Here is a 21,496-nt window from a genome sequence, read left to right on the forward strand (position 1 = left end):
AAAGTGGCCCCTATTTTTCTCCCTGAGGAACGCCTCCTTGAAAGGCTTGGAATTCTGAGACTTTCATTTTTTTGTGGACATACTGGTATCTTTTGTCCAAGAAGTTGCACACCCAAGGTATCACTGATGGTCTCACACGTACACACATGTACCTAAAGTAACTTGGTCTACAAATAATGAATATTTATGAGTGCAATGGTAAGAATAATTTCATGAGGTGACATTTGAAATTATACCAGGCAAGATATAGGACGGAGGGGTACCCCCCTTGCCTGTCCAATCCCTATACACTCTCTAGATTATTGTTACCTAACACATCCCCCTAGAAGTCTGTAAAAAAATTCCTGATTCTGCTCAAACAATGACCAACACAAAGGCGGGGGGGTTCTCTCTTTGTGATTTCCAAATTGATTAGAGTCCAATTTAGCTCTAATGTCTGCCTGTTACTGAACTTGTTTTGTTTAAGGAAGTCAAAATGATCAATAAAAATAATAAGGTTGTTGAAAGGTATGGGAAAGATTCTGAATACACCACAGCCACACAGGGATAAACTCTGTTTTAAATCACTATGGTGACATGAAGAAGGAAACAGCAGCTGATTTCACACTTTTAAAACTTCAAGCAGGGGCATAATGTCACTAATGACACATTTTGTTGTATGCAATTGTGCAACAAATTAAGAGCAATTTCATGAAACTTACACATTACGTAAGTCAGGGACTTGTGCAACAAATAATGGCACAACTTACACAATCACTTTAGGTGGTGTAAGCTGCACCAAACATAGCGAAAGTCAATAATGTGACAACCTTCTTGCTGTCCTGAATTTCAGTTAAGGCTCATCATTGCTGAACTTAGCAAGGCTTTTACAAGAAAAGTACAACCTTGTTTTAGAAGGTAAGGAAAAGCTTGTTTGGCTGTGAGAGAACTTTGAGATTTTCTGTCTAGTTTCAACCAAAAAAGACAAAAACTTAAATAGCAGACGTAATTTGACGACTGTTGGATGAATGCTGTAATATTGCAAAGGAACAGCTGTCGTAAAAGCTGCGATCGTCATCATCCAAGGAATTAAATAAAATTAAAACGTTACACAGCTAAGCAACTTTTCGTGAAATTAAACACAAGTATATTGCACAGCTAGGGTACAAACTTGCAGTGCAGCACTGATGCACAGTGCAACTAGTTAAGCGATAATTTATGACATCGGTTGCAGCTGTAAACTACTTCACAAAGAAACACGGACTTACGGCATATTGTTGGACACTCTGAATATGTGGCTTCTTCCACGATCACCTCAGCAAGTTGCAGTAGCTTGATCACGGCCTCAGAGTTGGCAGGATCTATGTCCAAGCTAACATATCGAGCCCTCCGCGGCACAGGACATACAAACACAATAGTTGCTCCAGTGGCAGCCTGCTCTTCCGTGGCCATGGAACCACAAGGTTGGTTCTGTGCATAATCGGCGTTAAGACCAGCTCGTGATACCGCAGCCATGAAACGATTCTGGTCTTCAGGGATAAAAGAAGAAGAAAAAAATCAACTCATCTAAAACAAGCACATCTGGAGTATTGACACAATAGTCTGTGGCCTTATACCCAAAACAAATTCATTTGTGTACAGTCTTAAACGTTTAAAATCCAACGCCATATTGTGAATACCTTCACCTCACAGGGCATCATCAGGCTTGATATTTGACCCTGAAAGAAAAATAGGAGACAGTTCCCCGCAGACCCCAAAAGTCTAACAACAGTAAAGAATGTTGAAAGTGGACAAAATACTAGGAAATGAATGGGAACATAACCTGGAATTCTACTTAAAAAGAAAAAATCAGAGCCAATCAAGTCCCATGAAAAGAGAGAGAACAGCTGTGCCCCATCATCCTAAACTCTGCAAAATCCTACAAATCTTCTGGGTGGACTGTCAAGCATCTATGGGAGGGGAGGCCAGGATAACTAAAAAACCACAATCCATTCGGACACCATGGAAAACATGTCTCATGTGTTTGCACTAGTCAGCCATGATATTATACAGAGGATCCTTGGACATTTGTTTCTATCATATTGTAAAGACCACTCTCAATTTGCTTACAACTTGAATGGGCAGCCAAAATTTGCAGAAACATCACCCTTTGGTTGGTTTTCAATTTTCCCTCCAGTTTGTTCAAAATGGACATTTGTTGCATTGAGTTTACATAGGGTTGTACTTTCATTTAGCATTTGGTAGTACATGTATTATTTTCTGGCGTTCTGATAGCTGCGTGGGATTTTTTACACTGTGCATCATTCCTTTTTTTTTTCACCGACGGCCAACCATGGTTTTAGCAGCACCTTGTAGGAAAAACATGACCGTGACAACAAAACAGCAGACCTCAATATACTTACCACAGCAGCCTTGTCGGAGCATAACAGTGATTCGGCCTACATTCACTTCTCTGCCTAGGTCGACTTGCCAAGTGGGATGAGAATCTGTATTATCTAAAAACAGAATAAACCAAAAAACCACAAATATTATTCAAGGCTGAGACAGGTACCCAGACGCCTGTCGAACCTGTCGAAAAGCACAAACCTGGATCGAAATGTGCCATACGCAGGCCCGCAGGATTGCCCAAAAATGCTTCATGAAGGCTTATCAAGAGGCTGTCCAACATTCAAAGGCACTGGTGTACTGCATTAATGCTTATCATTGGTCATTTTGTTTGCAACATCTGAACATTCCGGAGACATCTCAGCTCCCTGAGAGTATACTCATCCATTTCAGGTGCAACAGTAACCATGCATATGTGACCCAACAAAATGAGTCAAAAGTCACCAGAGCCACTCAAGGGCAGATCCAGACCCAAATTCTTTTTTTGGGGGGGCCAAAACAAGTAAGCAGCTTTCACTGATGCACTTTTGCATTAACTGATCGCACCATTCACAATTAAGCAGCCGCCAAACATTCAAACAAGTGCATTCTTTCCTTTAACATCACATACATGTAAGATTTTCAAGCAATGACTCAAGGAAAACTTTATTTCATGTCGTGATTCAACCTCTGCTGAGGACTTCCAGAAAGGTGAAACATGAAAACAGATTATATATATTTTTTTCATATTTCTGTTTTGGTTTTACCTTTGTTGAAAGTTTTGCCCCCCCCCCCCATATCCTCACACTGAAACATCTGTTAGGCGGGCTGAGACTAATTTTGATTATGGGCCTGAGTTTGGAATGGGTTCCTGTATCCACCACTTAAAATCACTATAACGTATGACCACTATACAAGTCGAGGGCGCTGTTGACCTGCTTCCATATCAACACTTTGTGCTCTGATTTTGCATTTTAAATCCTCTTCAAATTTGTGTCTATGTCTGTCATTTAGTCTATATTTTCATGTTGTTTAAGCATATTTGTCTCATCTTATGCATCATGGGTTTATTTTGCTGTTTGGACTATTTTCCATCTGGAAATTGTATCCAGAGTATTTGTATTGGATCATGTTCTTATGTCCTTATTGAATTCTGCCTTCAGCTGATTGGCCGGTTGGGACTCTGACTGAACACAGCTGCTACGTAATTGAAACAGCAACGGCCTGTGATTTTCTGGATTATTCATCTCCTGTATTTTTATGTTATAAAGTCAGTGAAAGTGGGACCACGTGCTGATGATATACCAAGTATCAACATTATGTACACCCTTGATGACATCATGTGCTTGGTATGTACAGTGCGTATGCCATGTGTGTTGGTGACAAGCTGGTTTTGCTTCAAAAGTTACACCATCATAAATATCTACAGGTGCTTGTGCTATACTATCCAAACTCTGTGGCAACATTTCAGGTGCACCTGGTTATCTGAGGTGACATCAGTCCACAGTTTCGATCTCTAGGCACTAAACCTACCAGAACTATCTCACTACCAGGAATCTTTTTGATGAATTCATGATCAATTATTAAGTGCAACACTGTGGAAGCTATGCTCAACCAGGCTGATGATCGCCCAGTGGATGTCGCAGTTATTACAGAAACCTGGCAACAGATATATCTCTAAATGGCTCAGTGCCTTGCTGTGAATGGTTTGACTTCTTCATCACTCGAACCAGGTTCAATAGATGTGGAGGTGGCCTTGCTGTTTATATAAGAAAATGACATTCCTGTGAGTATCTTGCCTGTGACTTTGACTTTTGAGTGTTTATGGCTCCGAGTCTGCCCCTATCGTTTGCCTCGTAATGTATCTGGACTTTTGACTTGTGCCCTCTACATTCCATCACTGCTATGGGAAAATGAAGGATTGATTGAGCATGTAATAACAACACTAGACGGACTAAAGTTGCAATATCCTCAATCTGGTGTAATTATTTTAGGTGATTTTAATCGCACTGACGTTAAGCCATTGTGCAGAGCCCACTCATTGAAGCAAGTTGTCAATAAGCCTACTCCCTGGTAATGCCATTTTGGATTTAATTGTTACAAATCTACATAAAATTTTTATGGTACCCCTGTGGTACGTAAGCTCACCACTGGGAAAAAGTGATCATAACATGGTTTTTTTGGGGGTTCCCTCTTGTGTATGAAGGGCAGGGTAAAATTCAGAAGAAAGTTATTTGGCCTTTATACAGGCATAGGCTTTTCGATTTGGGGAGATGGATCACAAATCATTCTTGGCATGAGGTCTTGTTTGCGACAGGTACTTTTGACAAGGCTGAAACATTTTAGGCTACCCTCTCTGAGGCTATCAAACTATTCTATTTTCCCTCTAAAATGATTAAAATGCATTCAGATGATAAGCCCAGGCTTACCCCTGAAATTTAAAATCTTATTTAAAGAAACACCAGGTTGCATTTGAAGAAAGGAAATCGGTGTGGCAATTTTTGCGCAATAAAATTATTCACATGATACAACATGCCAAGAAAACCTATTACTAGGACCGTATTCAGAATCTGAAATCGAATGATTCATCAGCATGGCATAGGACTATTCATTTGATAACAAATAGGAACCAGCAATATCTGACCATCACAGTACCACACCCTCAGCAACATGATACGTAAGCAATTGCTGAGGTAGTAATGATATACCTTCACCTCTGTTTCCACAGACAGACCCCCAATCAGCCTTGCTGATTTGCCAGCGTTTCTACCTGCCTGTCCACCTCCACAAATCCAGGTGTGAGACATGCACATGTATAATGCCCTGCCCTGAGAAAGCCCCGATGGGATTCCAACAATACCGATTAAGGAGTTTGCATGTGAAATTAGCCAAGCTATGACTGACATTTTTGATATATCCTTGGTTGAAGCTGTTATCCCTCAACAATGGAAAGATGCTGACGAAATTCCAATACCAAAGCAAACTCCTCACCGTGCAGTAGTGTCCACACCTACGCCAATTTCACTGATGTCACTTTTTGCTACAGTCTGTGAAGGTTTTGTTTCTCAATGAGTACTTGATGATTTTCATATGATTGTAATCAGTTTGGTAGTATTAAGGTATTCTCTATGAGTCTACGACACATTGTTTGCTTGAAATTTTAGATATTTTATTTAAAGGTATGGATAAAAGAAATTCAATTGGCATTTTGGTAGCAACAGATTTCTCCAAAGCCTTCCATTGTGTAGATCATACTTCAGCTATTCAACTTCTCCACAAACTTGGCATTAGAAGTGAGATTTTTCCTTGAATAGATAACTTTTTAACCGATCGTCAATGAGTGAAATACCATTCGGCTTTGTCTGAAAGGAAAAACCCTCAAATGCGGTGTTTCTCAGGGCACAGAGTTTGGCCCTTCAATTTTCCTGGCAATTATTAATAATGCATGTGAAGGGTCCCAACTGAAAATGTCCAATTCATTTACCTAATGAGGGTTTTGTTAAAAATGTTATTTCCCATCACAAATGTATCACTGTATATAAGACTACATTTGATTTTCTGTATCTTTTGTTATTATAGTTACATGTAGTTGTTTTTCTCACCGTTTTGGACATTTTGGTCTTGGTGGGGCTGCCCTATTAAAATAAAAACTGTACCAAAATGTAACATCGGCAAAGGTTGTCAAGAACTTTGGACTTACCTGCAGTGTGTGCAAATGTGTCTATTTGGCCATCTATAGCTTTGTCAGCAGAGTAGGTGTCATCACTGTTGTAGGTGGAGCTTTGTGTGGCAGACATCCTCAAAATCTGGAGAGCTTTGGAACAAGAAATAGGATTAAAGATGAAAACAAAGAAAACAAAACAATGCCCAACCCAGCCCCAGTGCCAAAAATGTGACAGGATTTCATTTACAGTGTCTACGAATTAGCTGCATCATCAGTGAAAACTAGAGTTTTGGTGTCCGTTTCAGCCACAAGCACACACAGATTGGTTGGGCTATTCTGTGCTTGGACATTAGACAAATAGGTGAGTTGTGCATGTACATTGCAACTGAAAGCCAACACTGTGAATTGGAACGGAAAATTTTGTGAACTTTTCACTAACATGAAAATAATTTCCCACTTGCATGAAAAACTTGAAATATTTTCCCGCTCGTGGAAAACTCAGTCTGAGAAAAACCTTTTCCCAATTTTGTAGCAATGTTTGAAAATCTTTTACTACTTGGAGGAAATCTGTTGAAATCTTTTCCCTGTTAGGGAAACAATCTTCACATTTTGTGAAATGAAAATGAAGTTCTTGTGAAGAGAAAAAGTTAAAGAGAATTTCCCGTTCCCTGTTTAACTTTCAACTGCAATGTACTATATTGGCCTGTGCAGAGTGCATCATAAGTTATTGTTATGCCACGGTCATAGATAGTGAATCTTTATTGGTCATGAATGGATCACGTGATATGCTACAAGTGCGCATGTATCATTTACGCGTCGAGCACACTAGCGCCAGGTCACAACAATGGTGGATAAGGGTAATCTTTCCCACAGTTGATGTGTCGTGTGTACTGATTGTAATTGTGTAATCCTGGGTAAGGGGACGGATAGCCGTGATGGTATACTCCAATAATGGTAGGAGATGCGCACTCTGTGGAGGGCATTGAAGCACTGTGCCCCTTCACAAGTGCTACTCTCTTCACCCTGACCGTGACGGAGACCTGTGAGTTATTAAACTTCTGTTCGTGCACCTGGCTATGCTCATGGAACACAAGTATGCTCTGATTACTGTTTCTGCAGCGATTACCATTGCCGTTTATATAAAACACTCAAGCCATTGTCTCTTCTCGTTTGGTCTTCAATCTTGTCAATACTTTTCAATGGAATTTGGTGTAAATAATGTCTTTAAATTCAACCAGTCAAAACCTCTAATGTTTTATGAATCCCAGGTTTCTGTAGTAAACCAGTTCATTATAAATCCAAGATTTCTCCCTTCTCTGCCTTTCCCCCAAAAAAGATAGGTCTACAAAGGACATAACAATCAATAATATTCCTTGTAGTTTATCATCTAATTTGCTGTGCAAGTGTTTCAATTTCTAAAAGTGTTTTAATTTATCTAGCAATAAAATAGGCACATATGACACATATGACCATTCCAGTGTAATCTATGACCATGGTATAATAAAACAATTGTTGACTGCTGTGAAAGGGTCCATGGGTTTTGTACACCCTCAGGGGCAAATGGCACCCTCAGCTTCAATTCTAGAGCCATTTCGCCACTCAGGTGTACAATACACATGGATCCTACACCACAGGGAAAAATTGTTAAGTTTCACCTTCGAAGTCAAAAAGGAAAAACAAATTATGCAGACAGTACATTTCAACATTACAAATTTACAATGTTGAACTTTGCCTGACAGTTCAATCCAAGTAGGATCTCTCTCAAAGACAAAGTTTGGCTGGAAGTGAAATGTTTGTCATTCGTACTCTGAGTATTGAAATGTTTCAGGTCACTCCAGTCAGTAGGCAGCTTTCTTATACATTCATGCTTTGAGAACTCGTTTGAAAATATTACAAACATTTTTTTAAATGACAGAAGGATACCATGCTCTTACGACAAAATGAAGGGCATCCCTGTTCAATGTTTTCTTCCACCTTCACCTCCCCCAGCTGTAGGATAGCTTTCGTGACATCAGGGCTGGATGGATCAATGTCCAAGCTCACGTATCTGGCCCGGCGTGGCACGTCGCACACAAACTCCACTGTGGCACCGTCATAAGACTGAGCCCGTGTTGCCAGTGAGCCACACGGTTCGTTCTCTGCATAGTCTGTGCTCAGGCCAGCTCGTGCAACCGCAGCGGTAAAACGACCCTGGCCTTCAAGGACAGTGCAACAAGTAGAAAATTCAGTGTGAAATTTGCACTTGTAGCTGTAACAAATATTACTAAATATCTTAAAACTTTAAGTGTTCTGATTGGTTGCATACAAGAGCGAAGACTGCCATAAAGTTCACAGTGCACTTGCTTAAGAATATAATTGTCTGAGTGTTATCTACTACTTTTTTTGTGTTTATTATTTGCTTGTTGCAGTAATCGTGACTTTTCTTCTCTCTCTTATAATTGTAATTTTGGCATCTTTTTTCAAAAACAAATTTTGGCCCATATTATGTTAACTACAATGTGTTTTATTTTTATGGTAATACTTTCCCATTCCAGAGAGATTAAAAAAAAACTGAAAAGTATGCCTATGTGGAACAGCTTTAATCACTCAACATGTACAAAAAGTTGGGCTCTTTACATCACACGCAGACAACATATGCAAACTTTTGTGTAATCTCTTCTTAAATGTTGGCTCACCACAGCAGCCATGGCGAAGAACGACAGTGATTTTCCCCACGCAGTATTCATCACCCAAGTCAACTTGCCACCAAGGATGGGAATCGTCCGCTGTGAAGATACAACCCAAAACCTTATCAGCGTGTGCCAATCTCAGGTCTTGCAATGTTAGATTTTCAGGGGAATGATTCCTCTAAAATCCTGCACCCACAAAGTCAAAACAGACATTGTGTTTAATGTGCCCCCAAATTGTTGCCCTCCAGTAACATAACTGTTCAGTTTATTCCAAAGCGTTATTCTAAAAGCCATTTACAGATGCTCTTTTCGGAGTTTCCTCCTAAAACCATTCCATATGTTAAGCAACTGCCTTTTTAATTTACCAGCGTTTCGACCTTTTCAGAGTTATTATCAAAAATAATTTCAGATTTTACTTTATGTTCTCCAATACACTTGACCGCCACTCATGCACATGCATGAAGTCACCTTTGTTATTACTCATTTTATTCAATCAAAATACGAATCAAATATGATCTTTAATTAAATCAATCAGGAAGAGTGAATGATGAAAAACAAACACAAACATCTGTAAGATAAACAGTTCTGAAAAGATGGTGCTTGAAATCAGGGGCCAATTTCATAGAGCTGCTTAAGCACAAAATTTACTTAAGTGCGAGAAAACCTTACTCGGTAAATCAGGTAACCAGCCAAAACTCCTTGTTATGTATATTGTTTTGGTATTGTACTTGTTTTTTTGGTTAGCATGACAATCAGATAGAGTTTGAGCTGGTAACCTTTGTTTATTAAGCAAAGTTTTTTCCCACTTATGCAAATTTTGTGCTTAAACAGCTCTAATAATATGAATATGAATTACTTAAGTGCGCTACACAGTCTAAGAGGAGATTTCCATGCAAGACAGTTACAGACTGGACATGTGACTGATCCAAATCACTGAAATTACGGCATACAAAACATGGAGTAACATTGGGGTTCTCATTTGATGGTGATGATCGTGACAACAAATCATATTTAAGCTGGTCTTACCAAGAGTATGTGAGAATGTATAGACATTGCCATCAATTGCCACACCTGCATCAAACGGCTCATGCGTACTGCTTTGTGTGGCCGTCTTCCCGTCCAGAGGAATAGCTGCAAGGAATTTGCACAGTCACACAGATCAAATCAGACAGATCAAGCGAGGTTTATTAAATCGGTGTTCTTTTGGGGGTTTTCTTAGTCAACTCAATATAGGCAATTATACAACACCTGAATAGATCCCTGTTACCTGATTGGTTAGTCGCTGATCACGTTAACGAATGACTTTTAAAAAAATATTTTGATAGATGGCATGTTCTGGCATGTTCTGTACCATTACAGGTTGTTTTCAAATGCAACTCTTCACACCAAATGGCAGATGATACCAATAAACACAAAACATCACTTCTGCCATGAAGAATTTTGTTAAATAAGGTTCTACTGACAAAAAAAATTAAAATATGTTGTCAAATGATTACGACAATTGGTAAGACAAAGAAGATCAATGGTCGAAGCTTCACCTGATTCAGAATGCGACATCCTGTTGTCGCAATTTTATGCCAGACTGAAAATGGAAAATGACAATATGAATACAAAGACAATTCACTCAGGTATCAATTGAAATAAAAAAGAATGTTGGACACTAACAAGTGTAATGTAAATATTTGGTGATAAATGAAATGAGAAAAGTACTCCATCTTAGAGAAAACTGTTGACTTTCGTACAGGTTTTTAGGGGAGAGGAGGGTCTAACATACCATTCCTGGGGGTGCATCCCAAATCTTTGCTGGCCCCCACGGTAACCTCACCAAGTTGTAGAATGGCATTGGTGACATCAGGGTTGGAGGGGTCTATGTCCACGGTCACGTATCTGGCTGTTTGTGGCGAGTCACACACAAATTCGATGGTTGCACCGTCAGTGGACTGTTCTTTTGTGGCTGGTGATCCACATGCTTTATTCTTGGCATAGTGCGAACTAATGCCAGCCCGTGCTACCGCACCAGTAAAACGATTTTGGCCTTCACAGCAAAAGAAAGTAAAATGACAATATTTCAATCAGACTAATTTTTCTATTTAAGCTCAGTGAAGGTAACCAATTTGTTCTATTTCATTTCATTGATTTATCAATATTAAATCTCTTCTGACTAACCACAGCAACCCTGTCGGAGTATGACGGTGATTGTTCTCACGCAGTAGTCCTCTCCCAAGTCAACTTGCCACCAAGGATGTGGATCTCCAACTGGAACATACAACAAGTTGCGAAAATATGAAGCAAAAAATATGGGGCAAAAATATGAGACAAACGTGCTGGTACAAAAGAATTGATCAGTGTTGAAGTTGCCTTTAGAGAAACTTGAAACCACTTGAAGAAGAGGCAAAAAATGATTTTAAGTACAGAGAATGTTTAAAAATTCAGTGCAAAAACCCTTGCACTTCTGCACGTCAAAGTTCCAGAAATGTAGTTCCACATGTACTGCCGAGCAACGATGTTCTTTGTCAAATATATAACTACTTTTGTTAATTAATAATTAAGGTAATGTTTTTTCCAAGCTCGATTAATACAAGGTACTTCAACTCTGTGAAAAACTACAAGATTTAAACATTTTTGAGCAAAAGAACATTTTTTTACAGGCCTACACACAATTAAGATCCCAGGTTCCTTAAAAGTATTTCATATTTTGCAGAGTTTAATGAATCTGTCAATTACAGTTTTAGGCAATCCCATGTTTTAAAGGTAGAATTGTGGGTTCCACAGCCAAGCTCATGACTACTTGAAATTCATTAGAAATGTTTGGTTTTCTTTTGTTTTCAAAAAATGAAAGTGGAAATAATGTCTGGTACCGTGTGAATTGATTTCCCATTTTAAATTTTGAAAAACTTTATTTGTATGAAACAATTTGCAAATACTGGGTTACAAATACGTCATGTTTCAACTTTCACATGGAAATGCCCATTCCAGCTGAGTGTCACATAACACGGATCCACACTGGCCTTACCAACAGTGTGTGAGAATGTAGAGATGGTACCATCAATGGCTGCAGATGGGGCATAGCTGGCAAGGATAGTACTCTGTGTCACCGTCTTCCCAATCAGAGAGAGCTCTGTCAACAATGCAGCACAAAACAGTTACAGCATGAGCAGACAAGATGATTAAGGAGCTGAAAGACTGAGGTGTCACATATATGATGTACGTAGGCTGTAGTGATATGGTCAAAGCAAAAAAAATAGTCAAAATAACACGGGCAACAGAAGCATCTCATTGTCTTGATCCTGCCCTCTCCCTACATTCCCAGCTCTATATTGATAGGGAGGGGAGGGGGCTGACACCCAAGTCACAAACTATGAAGAACTGGCTATGATAACAAATTATCCACTTTTCTTACCATGTACGTGCACAATGTTAGATTGTACGTACATCTTAGTTGGCTTTTCCGCTAAGCACTTTCTTCTTTTCCTTATTCCTCTAGCCAAAAACCCATTCATTTTGTAAATGTTTGTTTTCTCTTTCCTGGACTTTTGGCTGAAAAGAACCAATATGTCAAAGCATGACGTCAAGACAACGTCCTCAAAAGTCATGTAACATACCCTCAAAGTTGAATTCTCTGATCGTGCTGTATGGTACGTGACAATTAGAGTGACATCATAATTATGTCATCAACTGATTTTTTTTCAGATTTCCTTATTTGAAGATTCTTTTTGACATATCTCCTGAACACAAGGCGTTTTCAAAATTCTTTTTGGAAGACCTTGGGTCATATGGGTAGGCCAAGTGGATGCATGGGTTGCCAGGAAAATGTTCATGATGATGTTGTCAAAACGTACAATCAACAAAAGTACAAAAAGTCCAAGGTCCAATTGACAAGAAATTCATTGTATAGGTAGAGTGTAAACCCCTGATTACATTTGTGAAGTGAGGTTGTCATAAGCCTATCCAATTATTTTCAGCCGAGTTACTTTGAAACTCTGCAGGTGAACTGTGTATTTCCACACATCAATTCCAGTGATATATTTAGGTTAGCAGAATTCAGAATTATGTGGAGTTTCAGGGTGATGAACTTATGACATTGCTTCATCAACATTTACATCACTTCTGTGGACTTTACATGGTAAACTTTGCCCCCCAACAAACAGCTAGAGAGCCTGGAGTCCATCGATGGGGTTCCCTCATGGTATGTAGGTAGACTGGGATATGCTACCTCTGAGTGATGTCTTGGTAACAGCATTATGGGTTTTGTGTGATTCCTCTTAAAGGTGAACATTTTACTGGAGAACAGTAAGTATAATTGAGTTCAATCCTGATGTGAGTAAAACCAGATGACCTGCAGGTAAAAATCGATTTTGAATGAAACTCGTGAAGGGTCACTTGACATCACATTTTAGGGTTAAGGTCATTTAAAAGAACTGTCGATCCATTTTAGTTCATTCAAGGATGTGTCATGGGCGAAACTGATGACATCATGGTGACATCATCCTGTGAATTTAAAGACATATTTTCAAGCGAATCTCATAGACTTATACACGTTTTGTATTTTGCCTACCTATCTAATAACACATATGCCAGGTGCAAATCTGAGGGAAAAAAGGCACAAAATGGGAAAAATGAAGAAGAAAATACCTGAAGAAAGTGCACCAATACCATTGTAAACAATGCACATTAAGTATGTTTCATCTTTGTTTCTGCTTATCCACAAAAATGAGGCATTCAAAAGAAATCTCCAGCCTGATGACACCTCCCCAGGGAAAATGCCTTGATCTGCCCCTGTAGCGCATTTTCCCAAACTTAGGAAAGTGGAAATGTATTGCAAACAGACATCCCATGCTTTCATTTTGTGTGTGTGTGTGACTTTGATCCTCTGATGTTGGAGGTTTCTCAAATGTTGATTTTCACTGCCTGCTGAGGCTTAATCTTTGAAAGCAAAATTTGTTGCTTGTTGGCCTATAACGTTCAAATTGAACAGGACGTTTATTCCTTATCTCCTGACACTGAGGTAAAACTGTGTGCCGCAAATTGTGCACGAACAGGATAGGATGTACATGGCATATGAAAGAGCAAAATTGCTCAGAGGAAAGCAAGAGAAGAAAAGTTTACATGTACAACATACATGTAGTAGTACAACAGGTCAATAAAATTTGGCTCACTATCGTCAATACGCTGGACACAAACACTCCTATCGAGATACTACCGTTACTTTATTTAGGTCAGTCTTTGTCACCTGACCTTTGGCAAACAAGACTTGCCAGGAGTTCAACTTCATGAACCCCTGGAACACATAATCAGATGATATGCACTGTTCACAGGCTACAAATACATGTACGTCTATTCGTTCCGGCATGCAGCCCATTCCTCTATGGTTCCGGTAAGCCCCACGTCGGACGTTGTCTCCATTTACACTATAAAAATTGCAATGTAGACGAGATCCACTGGGCAACCTACAAAATCACGATCCAGCGCATCCACCCATCATTCCCATATCTACTGTTGCAAGCCGACAATTTTCCCCGTGGGGCTCTTGTTAACACCGCAGAAATCTTTCTCAACATCTGGAGACAGTGGAGTTCACTCATATAAACACCGCAGGCCTAAGTCTTTACCAACAAAAACTTACACATGCATGTAGTGTGCATGTGGTCGCGCATTTGCCGACGTGACCACACGTACGTCCGCATGACATTGTCACCTTGAGGGCAAACGAGTAGGCCCTTTCACTCACAATTTTGGACGACTGCAGCAGAGACCTAGCTTCAAGTTGATATGGACTACACCCTGGGCACCGCCATCCCGCCCATCCCCAAATGGTGGACCCAGTATTCGTACTATTAAATGGCCTCAGGAGAGAGCAATTAATTACTGATTTTAATGCACTTGACATAGGCCTACAGATTATCGACTGATTATGTGTTTGAACATGCATTCATGTTTCCAGCAAGGGCATATTTTTTGTCAAGAAAACTGGCTACAGCCGTCCAAGTCACGTGTGTGCCATGGAGAGGGGGGCTAGAGCATCATAAGCACTGAATTCTGGGCGTGAATTCTGGTCCATGCTCACCCCCTCCCCCAACGTCCAAACGGTCAAGTTCTTGGTACGCCACAGGTGGTCATTGACAGGAAATGGGAGATGTGGTGGCCACTGAAAAAAGTGATGTTTAAGGAATTCGAAAGTATATAACAAAGCTGTTTAGTATTAAAAAACGTGGTCACGCGTGAGCTTACACTTACCATGAAGGAATAAGAACACAATTGGCGTTAGTTAGGATTTTACCGGGGGGGGCACAAGGTGGCACCTGCAGCATCTTATGGGGGGTAACAGCTTTCAGTGGTGTGTTTTTTGTTTTTGTTTGGGGGGGGTTCGTTGGCCTTGTTCAATATCCATTCATCGGTTGTGTTTTTTTTTTGGGGGGGGGCCTGGGGGGCACTAGGAATTTGTGGGCGGAACGTGCCCTCCCCCCATCCCCACCCCCTCCCCGGCTACGCCACTGGGTGAGCAAACGCCCAAGAGTCTCAAAAACGGGACTTCTTCGAAAACTCTACATCACTCGCTTACTGTCAGGGAATGGAAAATTGTACTACATGTACATTTCTTGTGGGTTACCTTGTTTTCCTTAGTCTGCTCGGGTTGTTCCAAGGATACTTTTCCAACCTTATGCAACCGAAATGGAGCCATCAGTGGTATGCAATGATGGAGGTCACGATGTTTACTCTACTTGCTAACCCAATTCATTGTTTTAGGGGAACCTTTCCATAGTCCTAACAGAGCCTATTTTTAGAAACGGAATGTCAGTTGAGTTTGGGAGGTTAATCAATTTGGAGGTTGCAGGTTGTTGGGGCCTGGGAGGAAATCCTCTGATCATCTGCCAACTAACTGGCAGAGTTGCACAATGAACCTTCAAAGATTTGACCAATGGGGAAGTTTATGTATGCAAATCAAACTTTGAAAAAGGCATGGACGGTCAATTATCAAATTTGGGTGTGACCAATCATATTCTTGATGGAAATGTCCATCAAGAGACTCCAAAGTCCAAAGGGTAGTTAGGGCCCGTGTCAATTCAATTTGCACCCAAACCACCCAGTCGCAGACCACTGGTCAACAGCCCGACACTCTCAAGCCCGGACACAGTTGCCGTATGGGGTCGGGTGCGTTGCTGTCCGTGTATACGTTCTAGTTGTAATCGATCTGTATGTAACTTCATTTTGAGTTTTATTTTATGAACTGTTGATGGACTTGTATTGCTTGCTTGTTTTTATGATCAAAGGCAATCATTATTTTCATCTCAAGATATTTTACACTGTATACATGTACTTTATTTTATGCCTACTTGTCACGTTCATGGTTCATAACTCCCTTGTATGGCACACTCGAATGGCACCCTAGTTTATGATTGATGATGTTTTGATACTTTGTAAGGAAGGACAAAGTTCTTTTCTTTTACATATATACAATATATATACATGGAGCTCAAGTGGTGTGCGTGTTAAATTGTGTCGTGGTGGATGTAGCCAGTAGTATAGAGAAGCTTAGCCTGTCAAGGTTAGCTCCTGCATTATTTTGTATGCTTATACTTTAAGCATCGTCGCACTCGACTTCTGCAAATGTTTTTATTATTGTTTTGTATACCAGATTTCAAAGTTAGTACATATACTCACAGATCGAGTTTCCACTTAAAAATAATATGCTGGTAAGTTATGATTTTACGTGATGAACACTGTTACCTAAGGACACATACTGTCTACGGGAGAAAGTGTTACGTAACTGGTCATCTAACCTATCATCTGTTGAACAGCATGTCGGGTTGATACACATGTACATGTAGTACTAAAGGCAACTGTTCCTTGTTCTATGATTCTGGGCACAGTGTATGACCTACAATTTATGATCTCATACTACAAGTTTGCATGAGTGTAAACAGTACATGTACAGTATTTGCACCATGCACTGTGTATGCAGTAAATGTTATCTTAACATACTATTCTCTGGTCCGTCGACCCATCAGATTAGTTCACCGGTCCGCCGACCCGTCAAGTTAGTCCGTCGACGCATCAAATTAGTCCGTCGACCCATCAAATTATTTTTTTTTTTTTTTTTTTTTTGAGGAGGGTTGTCTCTAATAAATCGTCAGTTGTAGAGCAAACAACACAGAGAATGTAGCACGTCGTCCAGACAATACGTTAAGCGCATGAAAAGATTTCAAGACGAAAAGTTAGCTTGGTAAGCTTAGAAACTTATAGATGTATTTGCCAGAAACTGGGGTAGGCCTATTCGTGTTTCAGAATTATGTGATTAAATTTGCAGCCTATTATAAAATGCATTGTATGTGAGTCACAGATGTGAGTTTGACTGAGTCATCACGGTCCGATTCAGCCTGGAAATGAAAAGATTTGTATCGTAAATTGAAGACACCCATATTTCGGGATCAACTGTCAAATGTTTACGCCATTGTGTGGATTATAAATAAATCAGGAGTCAAAAGCCGTATACTTTACATTCATCATAAAATATCGAGTCTGAGTCCGACTCTTTTGTCGATGCTGTATACGAGTCAAGTTCAACCAAGCCGAACTCAAGTTATGACACTGGTAAAAGTCTACAAATTTGATTAGACTTGATCCAAGACCAAGCCTACCATTATCATTTTTCGCCTCATTCGGAAGGCCATCAAAAGTCGACTCTAATCAGTGGACATTGCTCGGCTTGGACGCGCTTGACTGAATAACAGCCTGACAATGACTCGCTCAATTTGGGTGCTGTTCTTGAGTGTACTGGCAAGATGAAGTGGCACGAGCTCTATGGGTTTTTGGATACACCACGGAAACCATCTCTTCAGAGTTGGTGTAGTTTTGACAAGAATCGGTGATTATCAACTCGACGTTTCGGCCAGGATGGTCTGGCTGTCCAAGCTTCAAATCTTACTGAATTGGCACCTTATGAGTTGGCATTTGCCCATTCTACCACCAGGCCTTGGATTTTCCGGGGGGGGGGGTTGAGGGGACAAAATGGGGATTACTTTTTTCTTTTTAAATACAATCCTATTCTTTGTATACACAGATTCCTCGCACGAGAACGAGAAGTCCCCACCGGCGTCGCTATACAGGTGGGTTGGGATATCCCATCTGCATTACTTAGTTTGTTATTAGCAAACTCATGGTGCCGTTTGCAAGAATGACGAAGGGCGGGAAAGGATTGGGGATCACGATGGCCTATAAAAGTGTAAAATCGGCGAATCGCACAACCATCACAGTCATTTTGCAAATGTCAAGATGCGTGGCATCGCCCCTCCAATTAAAACAGTCGAGCAACGCCTATGGTTGCTCAGTGTTTACGGTGTTCACGCTTTCAGGCAACTTGTCTCTGATGGGGCCACTTGATTCCCGACAAACAAACACATGCAGTTTTGCCGACACGCGAAGCCAAATCAAACTGTCTATACGTTTCTAAAAGTTTCTCACAGCCCCAAATAAATGTTAAAACGGAAACAGGACCAAGTAGGCCTATTCAGTTTTTATAACAGGAAAATGAAACAACACAACTTAAAACCCAAAGGCACACCTTTGAATATAACAGGAAGCATTTAAGGCAAGTTCATATTCAGCGAATCTGTGACCTCACATCAAATATTCGCGTTGCGAAATCGCAAAAGTTGGACACATTTCAACTCCAGCAAAATTTCGCTGCGCATTTTTCTTTACGTCAAACGCATTTCGTTTTCGCATTCGTCAGAAGTACGAACCGGCCATAGAGCTGTAGGCCTATATAAAAACTAGAGTGCAAACTTCTCATTCTTGGCGCGAAGAAAATTGGACGCCGTCCTCGGCGGCGCAGACATTTTGAATCCATGTGCGTGCTTGTAGAACATTCAAAATCAGATAGAATAAATATCGAATAATATTTTCTAAATGCAACGTGCAAGTACAACATATGCGAACGTCGGCGTGTCTTTTGAATCATGAGACGAATCTGATTTTGATTGTTCTACAAGCACGCAAAAATTGTCTGCGCCCAGGGCGTCGTCAAATTTTCTCTGCACTTGAGAAGTTGTGGTTTTTGAATATAGCTCTATGGCACAAACATAGATGCACCCAGCAGGCATGAATCAGCGCTGTAGTTTTTATATAGTTCTATGGAAGCGGTCTTTAATTGATGCTCTTTTGGTTCATGTGTTCTCCGGGGTATCAACAGTACACACATCAACCATGGAGGAATAAAACACATCAACTGAGTTACTTAAGATGCAGCACTCACCTGGTGGTAGGACTTGACCTCCAAGCACTACTGGAGAGATCAGCAAGAAGATTGCGAGAATCTTCATTGCTACGGAAGTCCTGTCAGCTCGAAGCAAACAACAAACAAAACTTACGCTTCACAAAAAAAGTCTCTTGGCTTCTTTCTACCACGAGAAATTGACTGACAGCCGACTGAGTACGACAACAGCCGACAGCTTGTCTGGAGTCGAGGGCCTGACGGACTGGAGCTACTACGCTAAGTTGTGGCAAGAGTTTCTCCCTCCGCGCGCCCTCAAACAGCAACTGACTGCCAAACGCATTGTCTGTCTACTTTATACCAGCTCTGCACTTCCAGGGTAGGAGAATAAATCCAGGCACCTGTCCAATGTAGTTACAACATCAATCAGTTATCAAGGCTAACTTGTTATAAGTGACGCCGCCTCTATCGTGTCTAGTTGATTCCGTTCAGTGGTGAATCTGTTAGACAGTCAAATTCTGTTGCACGATGTTTGTTTTTTGTTAATGCACGGAAGAGCTGGAAATTTCCACAATAAATGGTTATGGTTTTATCTTGCTTTAACTGATTGGACTGTCATAAATATTTTGAGAACAACAGTGAGTTCATTAGGGCTTAGTTATTTTTGACGAAAACGTTCATTGTTTAATTTGCATTTAGATTCGCAGAACATTTGATCATCGATCAGTTTAATCACAAATTCTGGGAGTCTCAAACTTGCAGTGGTACAGTACATGTAGAGTATGACATTTCTAACCGCCAAAACTCGCGTTACACTACCTGTAGAAACTACGAACTCTTACCATGGCTCCACAAAAGAATAAAGATATTCATTTTATTTAGTTCCATACACTGAATTTTCAAAAATAAATTTTCTAATGAATATAAACAGTTTCTGTGGTTAATCTCTAATTCCCTACCCACAAATTCAATCATGTTATGACACAAAATATTACAAATGAAGCATAAAATATCTGTTTTGAAATAAGGATACAAACTTTGCACTATGCAGCTTGCAACTGTATATGTATAAATGTATTGTACATATCAGTGGTGTAGCCACTAGGGGGCCTTGGGGGCACGTCTCCCCCCATTCCCGGTGCCCTCAGGTGCCCCCCCTCAAAAAAAAACACGGAGGAATGGATATTGAACAAGGCTAACAAAAACTTGGCCCAAAAACCACACCACTGAAAGCTGGTGCCCCCCCCCCCGTAAGATGCTGGTGCCCCTTTGTGCCCCCCCAGTAAAATCCTAGCTACGCCACTGGTACGTGCACAGAGTATGGTACATGTAATGTAATGTTCACCTCGTCATGGTGAGTGCGCAAAGTTCACGGGAAAATGACAACACAGAACATACAAGCTGTACATGTACTGCTAATGGTACCACATCTTGACCTAATTCAAAACGAATTTAAAATTAAAGGCATTTTACATGAAATAAATCTATGCTTATAGGTAAATTCATGTCAGGATTCGCGCCCGACATGAAAGACTGTAATACGGTATGTACAGTACATGTATACAGCACAGAGCAAGGTAGTCAGGGATATTACACAGTGTACTACATGTACTTCGTATCACTTAATGTAGTAACTGACTTTGGGAAATGACCCTGTTAGTCACCTTCACCAACAAATTTACAAAGTCCTGTGAATTGAAAAAAAAGGCCACAGTATAGTGTACATTTTCCACATCAAAAGTTAGCCGACACAACTTGCACAGATGGTAAAAGCATTTAAGTTGTACTGAGTACTGGTACTTACTGGTACCGATCTTCAAGTTGCAGATATGTGAGGAAAAACACTGAGTCACTTGATGTCTTGAATAACCGGTCCCATCAGCAACTCTTGCTGTACAAATGACCCTCATTTTCCGAAACTCCGCTGTTAAAGGCCAAACCCTTTTTACAAGAAACGTAGAAGAGAGTAAAAAGTGCATTTCCCAAACCCTTTGAAACCCCCTTGATGTTTCCTTACAACTCAAGGTCAATTTACTGCACAATTTATGAGGCTTTTAGGTTCCTTTTGTGCAAAATTTCCTTTTAGTGTTCACAAGGAGGGACTTTCTTTTAACTTAAAAAAACAAACACGAAGCCCCGGCAAATTACACTTGGCAGTATTTCACATAATAAATTAATTCAAACTGGACGTCTACATCAAAACATCTGCTCATTCAATTATACACTTTTTATAATTCAACTGAATTATCACATATCTTACGATGTACCGGTACAGGGCCAGTGCATGTTCCTGTTCATGAAATACAATAAATGCATGCCATAGTTTCTTTTGTGTAGTCCAATGAGTTATTCAAGAAGGGTGAATTCAATCTTCATTTCTTTTTTTACTCACACTTCCTATGGTATCATTTAAAAAAAAATCATTTTAATGTAGATGTACTGCCACATGAGCATCGGCTTGGAAAAGTGTCAATTTTTGAACGATCAATCTCTTAGATTGGACAAGGCTGTGCAGAACAGGTGGGACTGTTCCTGAACGTAGAGAGCAATACGTGTACATGGATATGTACTTTACGTGTTGCTGAGTAAAACCCCGGCCATGGAAACCAA

The 21,496-nt window shown here is 40.2% G+C and overlaps 1 protein-coding gene and 1 long non-coding RNA gene across 9 annotated transcripts in view; one reads left to right on the top strand and one right to left on the bottom strand.

Moving 5' to 3' along the window:
• LOC110982186 (uncharacterized) overlaps positions 1-19,271 on the bottom strand; it is a 102,832-nt gene extending 83,561 nt beyond the window's left edge. For 2 of the 7 annotated variants that reach the window (XM_087137983.1, XM_087137981.1), the window contains exons 1-10: positions 18,929-19,258; positions 11,690-11,794; positions 10,843-10,932; positions 10,451-10,711; positions 9,703-9,807; positions 8,683-8,772; positions 7,942-8,202; positions 6,044-6,157; positions 2,382-2,474; positions 1,248-1,508 (exon numbers count right to left, since the gene is read on the bottom strand). In XM_087137983.1, the coding sequence (XP_086994109.1) occupies positions 1,248-1,508; positions 2,382-2,474; positions 6,044-6,157; positions 7,942-8,202; positions 8,683-8,772; positions 9,703-9,807; positions 10,451-10,711; positions 10,843-10,932; positions 11,690-11,794; positions 18,929-18,995 (1,447 nt within the window). In that variant the 5' untranslated portion in view covers positions 18,996-19,258. Of the gene's footprint in view, positions 1-1,247; positions 1,509-2,381; positions 2,475-6,043; positions 6,158-7,941; positions 8,203-8,682; positions 8,773-9,702; positions 9,808-10,450; positions 10,712-10,842; positions 10,933-11,689; positions 11,795-18,928 lie in introns of all 7 variants that reach the window. The other 5 variants (XM_087137977.1, XM_087137978.1, XM_087137976.1 and 2 more) reach the window with 4 other exon arrangements.
• LOC147798887 (uncharacterized) lies at positions 15,656-21,211 on the top strand. Of its 2 annotated transcripts, none has more exons than XR_015425645.1 (3): positions 15,656-15,825; positions 17,735-17,780; positions 18,866-21,211. It is a non-coding gene; the product is annotated as an uncharacterized LOC147798887 (long non-coding RNA). The 2 variants fall into 2 exon arrangements; XR_015425646.1 differs by lacking the exon at positions 15,656-15,825 and adding an exon at positions 16,194-16,367.
• The last annotated feature ends 285 nt before the right edge of the window (positions 21,212-21,496 follow it).

Source organism: Acanthaster planci, linkage group LG06, assembly GCF_054643075.1.
Source record: "Acanthaster planci isolate LZ-2023a linkage group LG06, COTS_SCS, whole genome shotgun sequence".
Taxonomy (NCBI): Eukaryota; Metazoa; Echinodermata; class Asteroidea; order Valvatida; family Acanthasteridae; genus Acanthaster; species Acanthaster planci.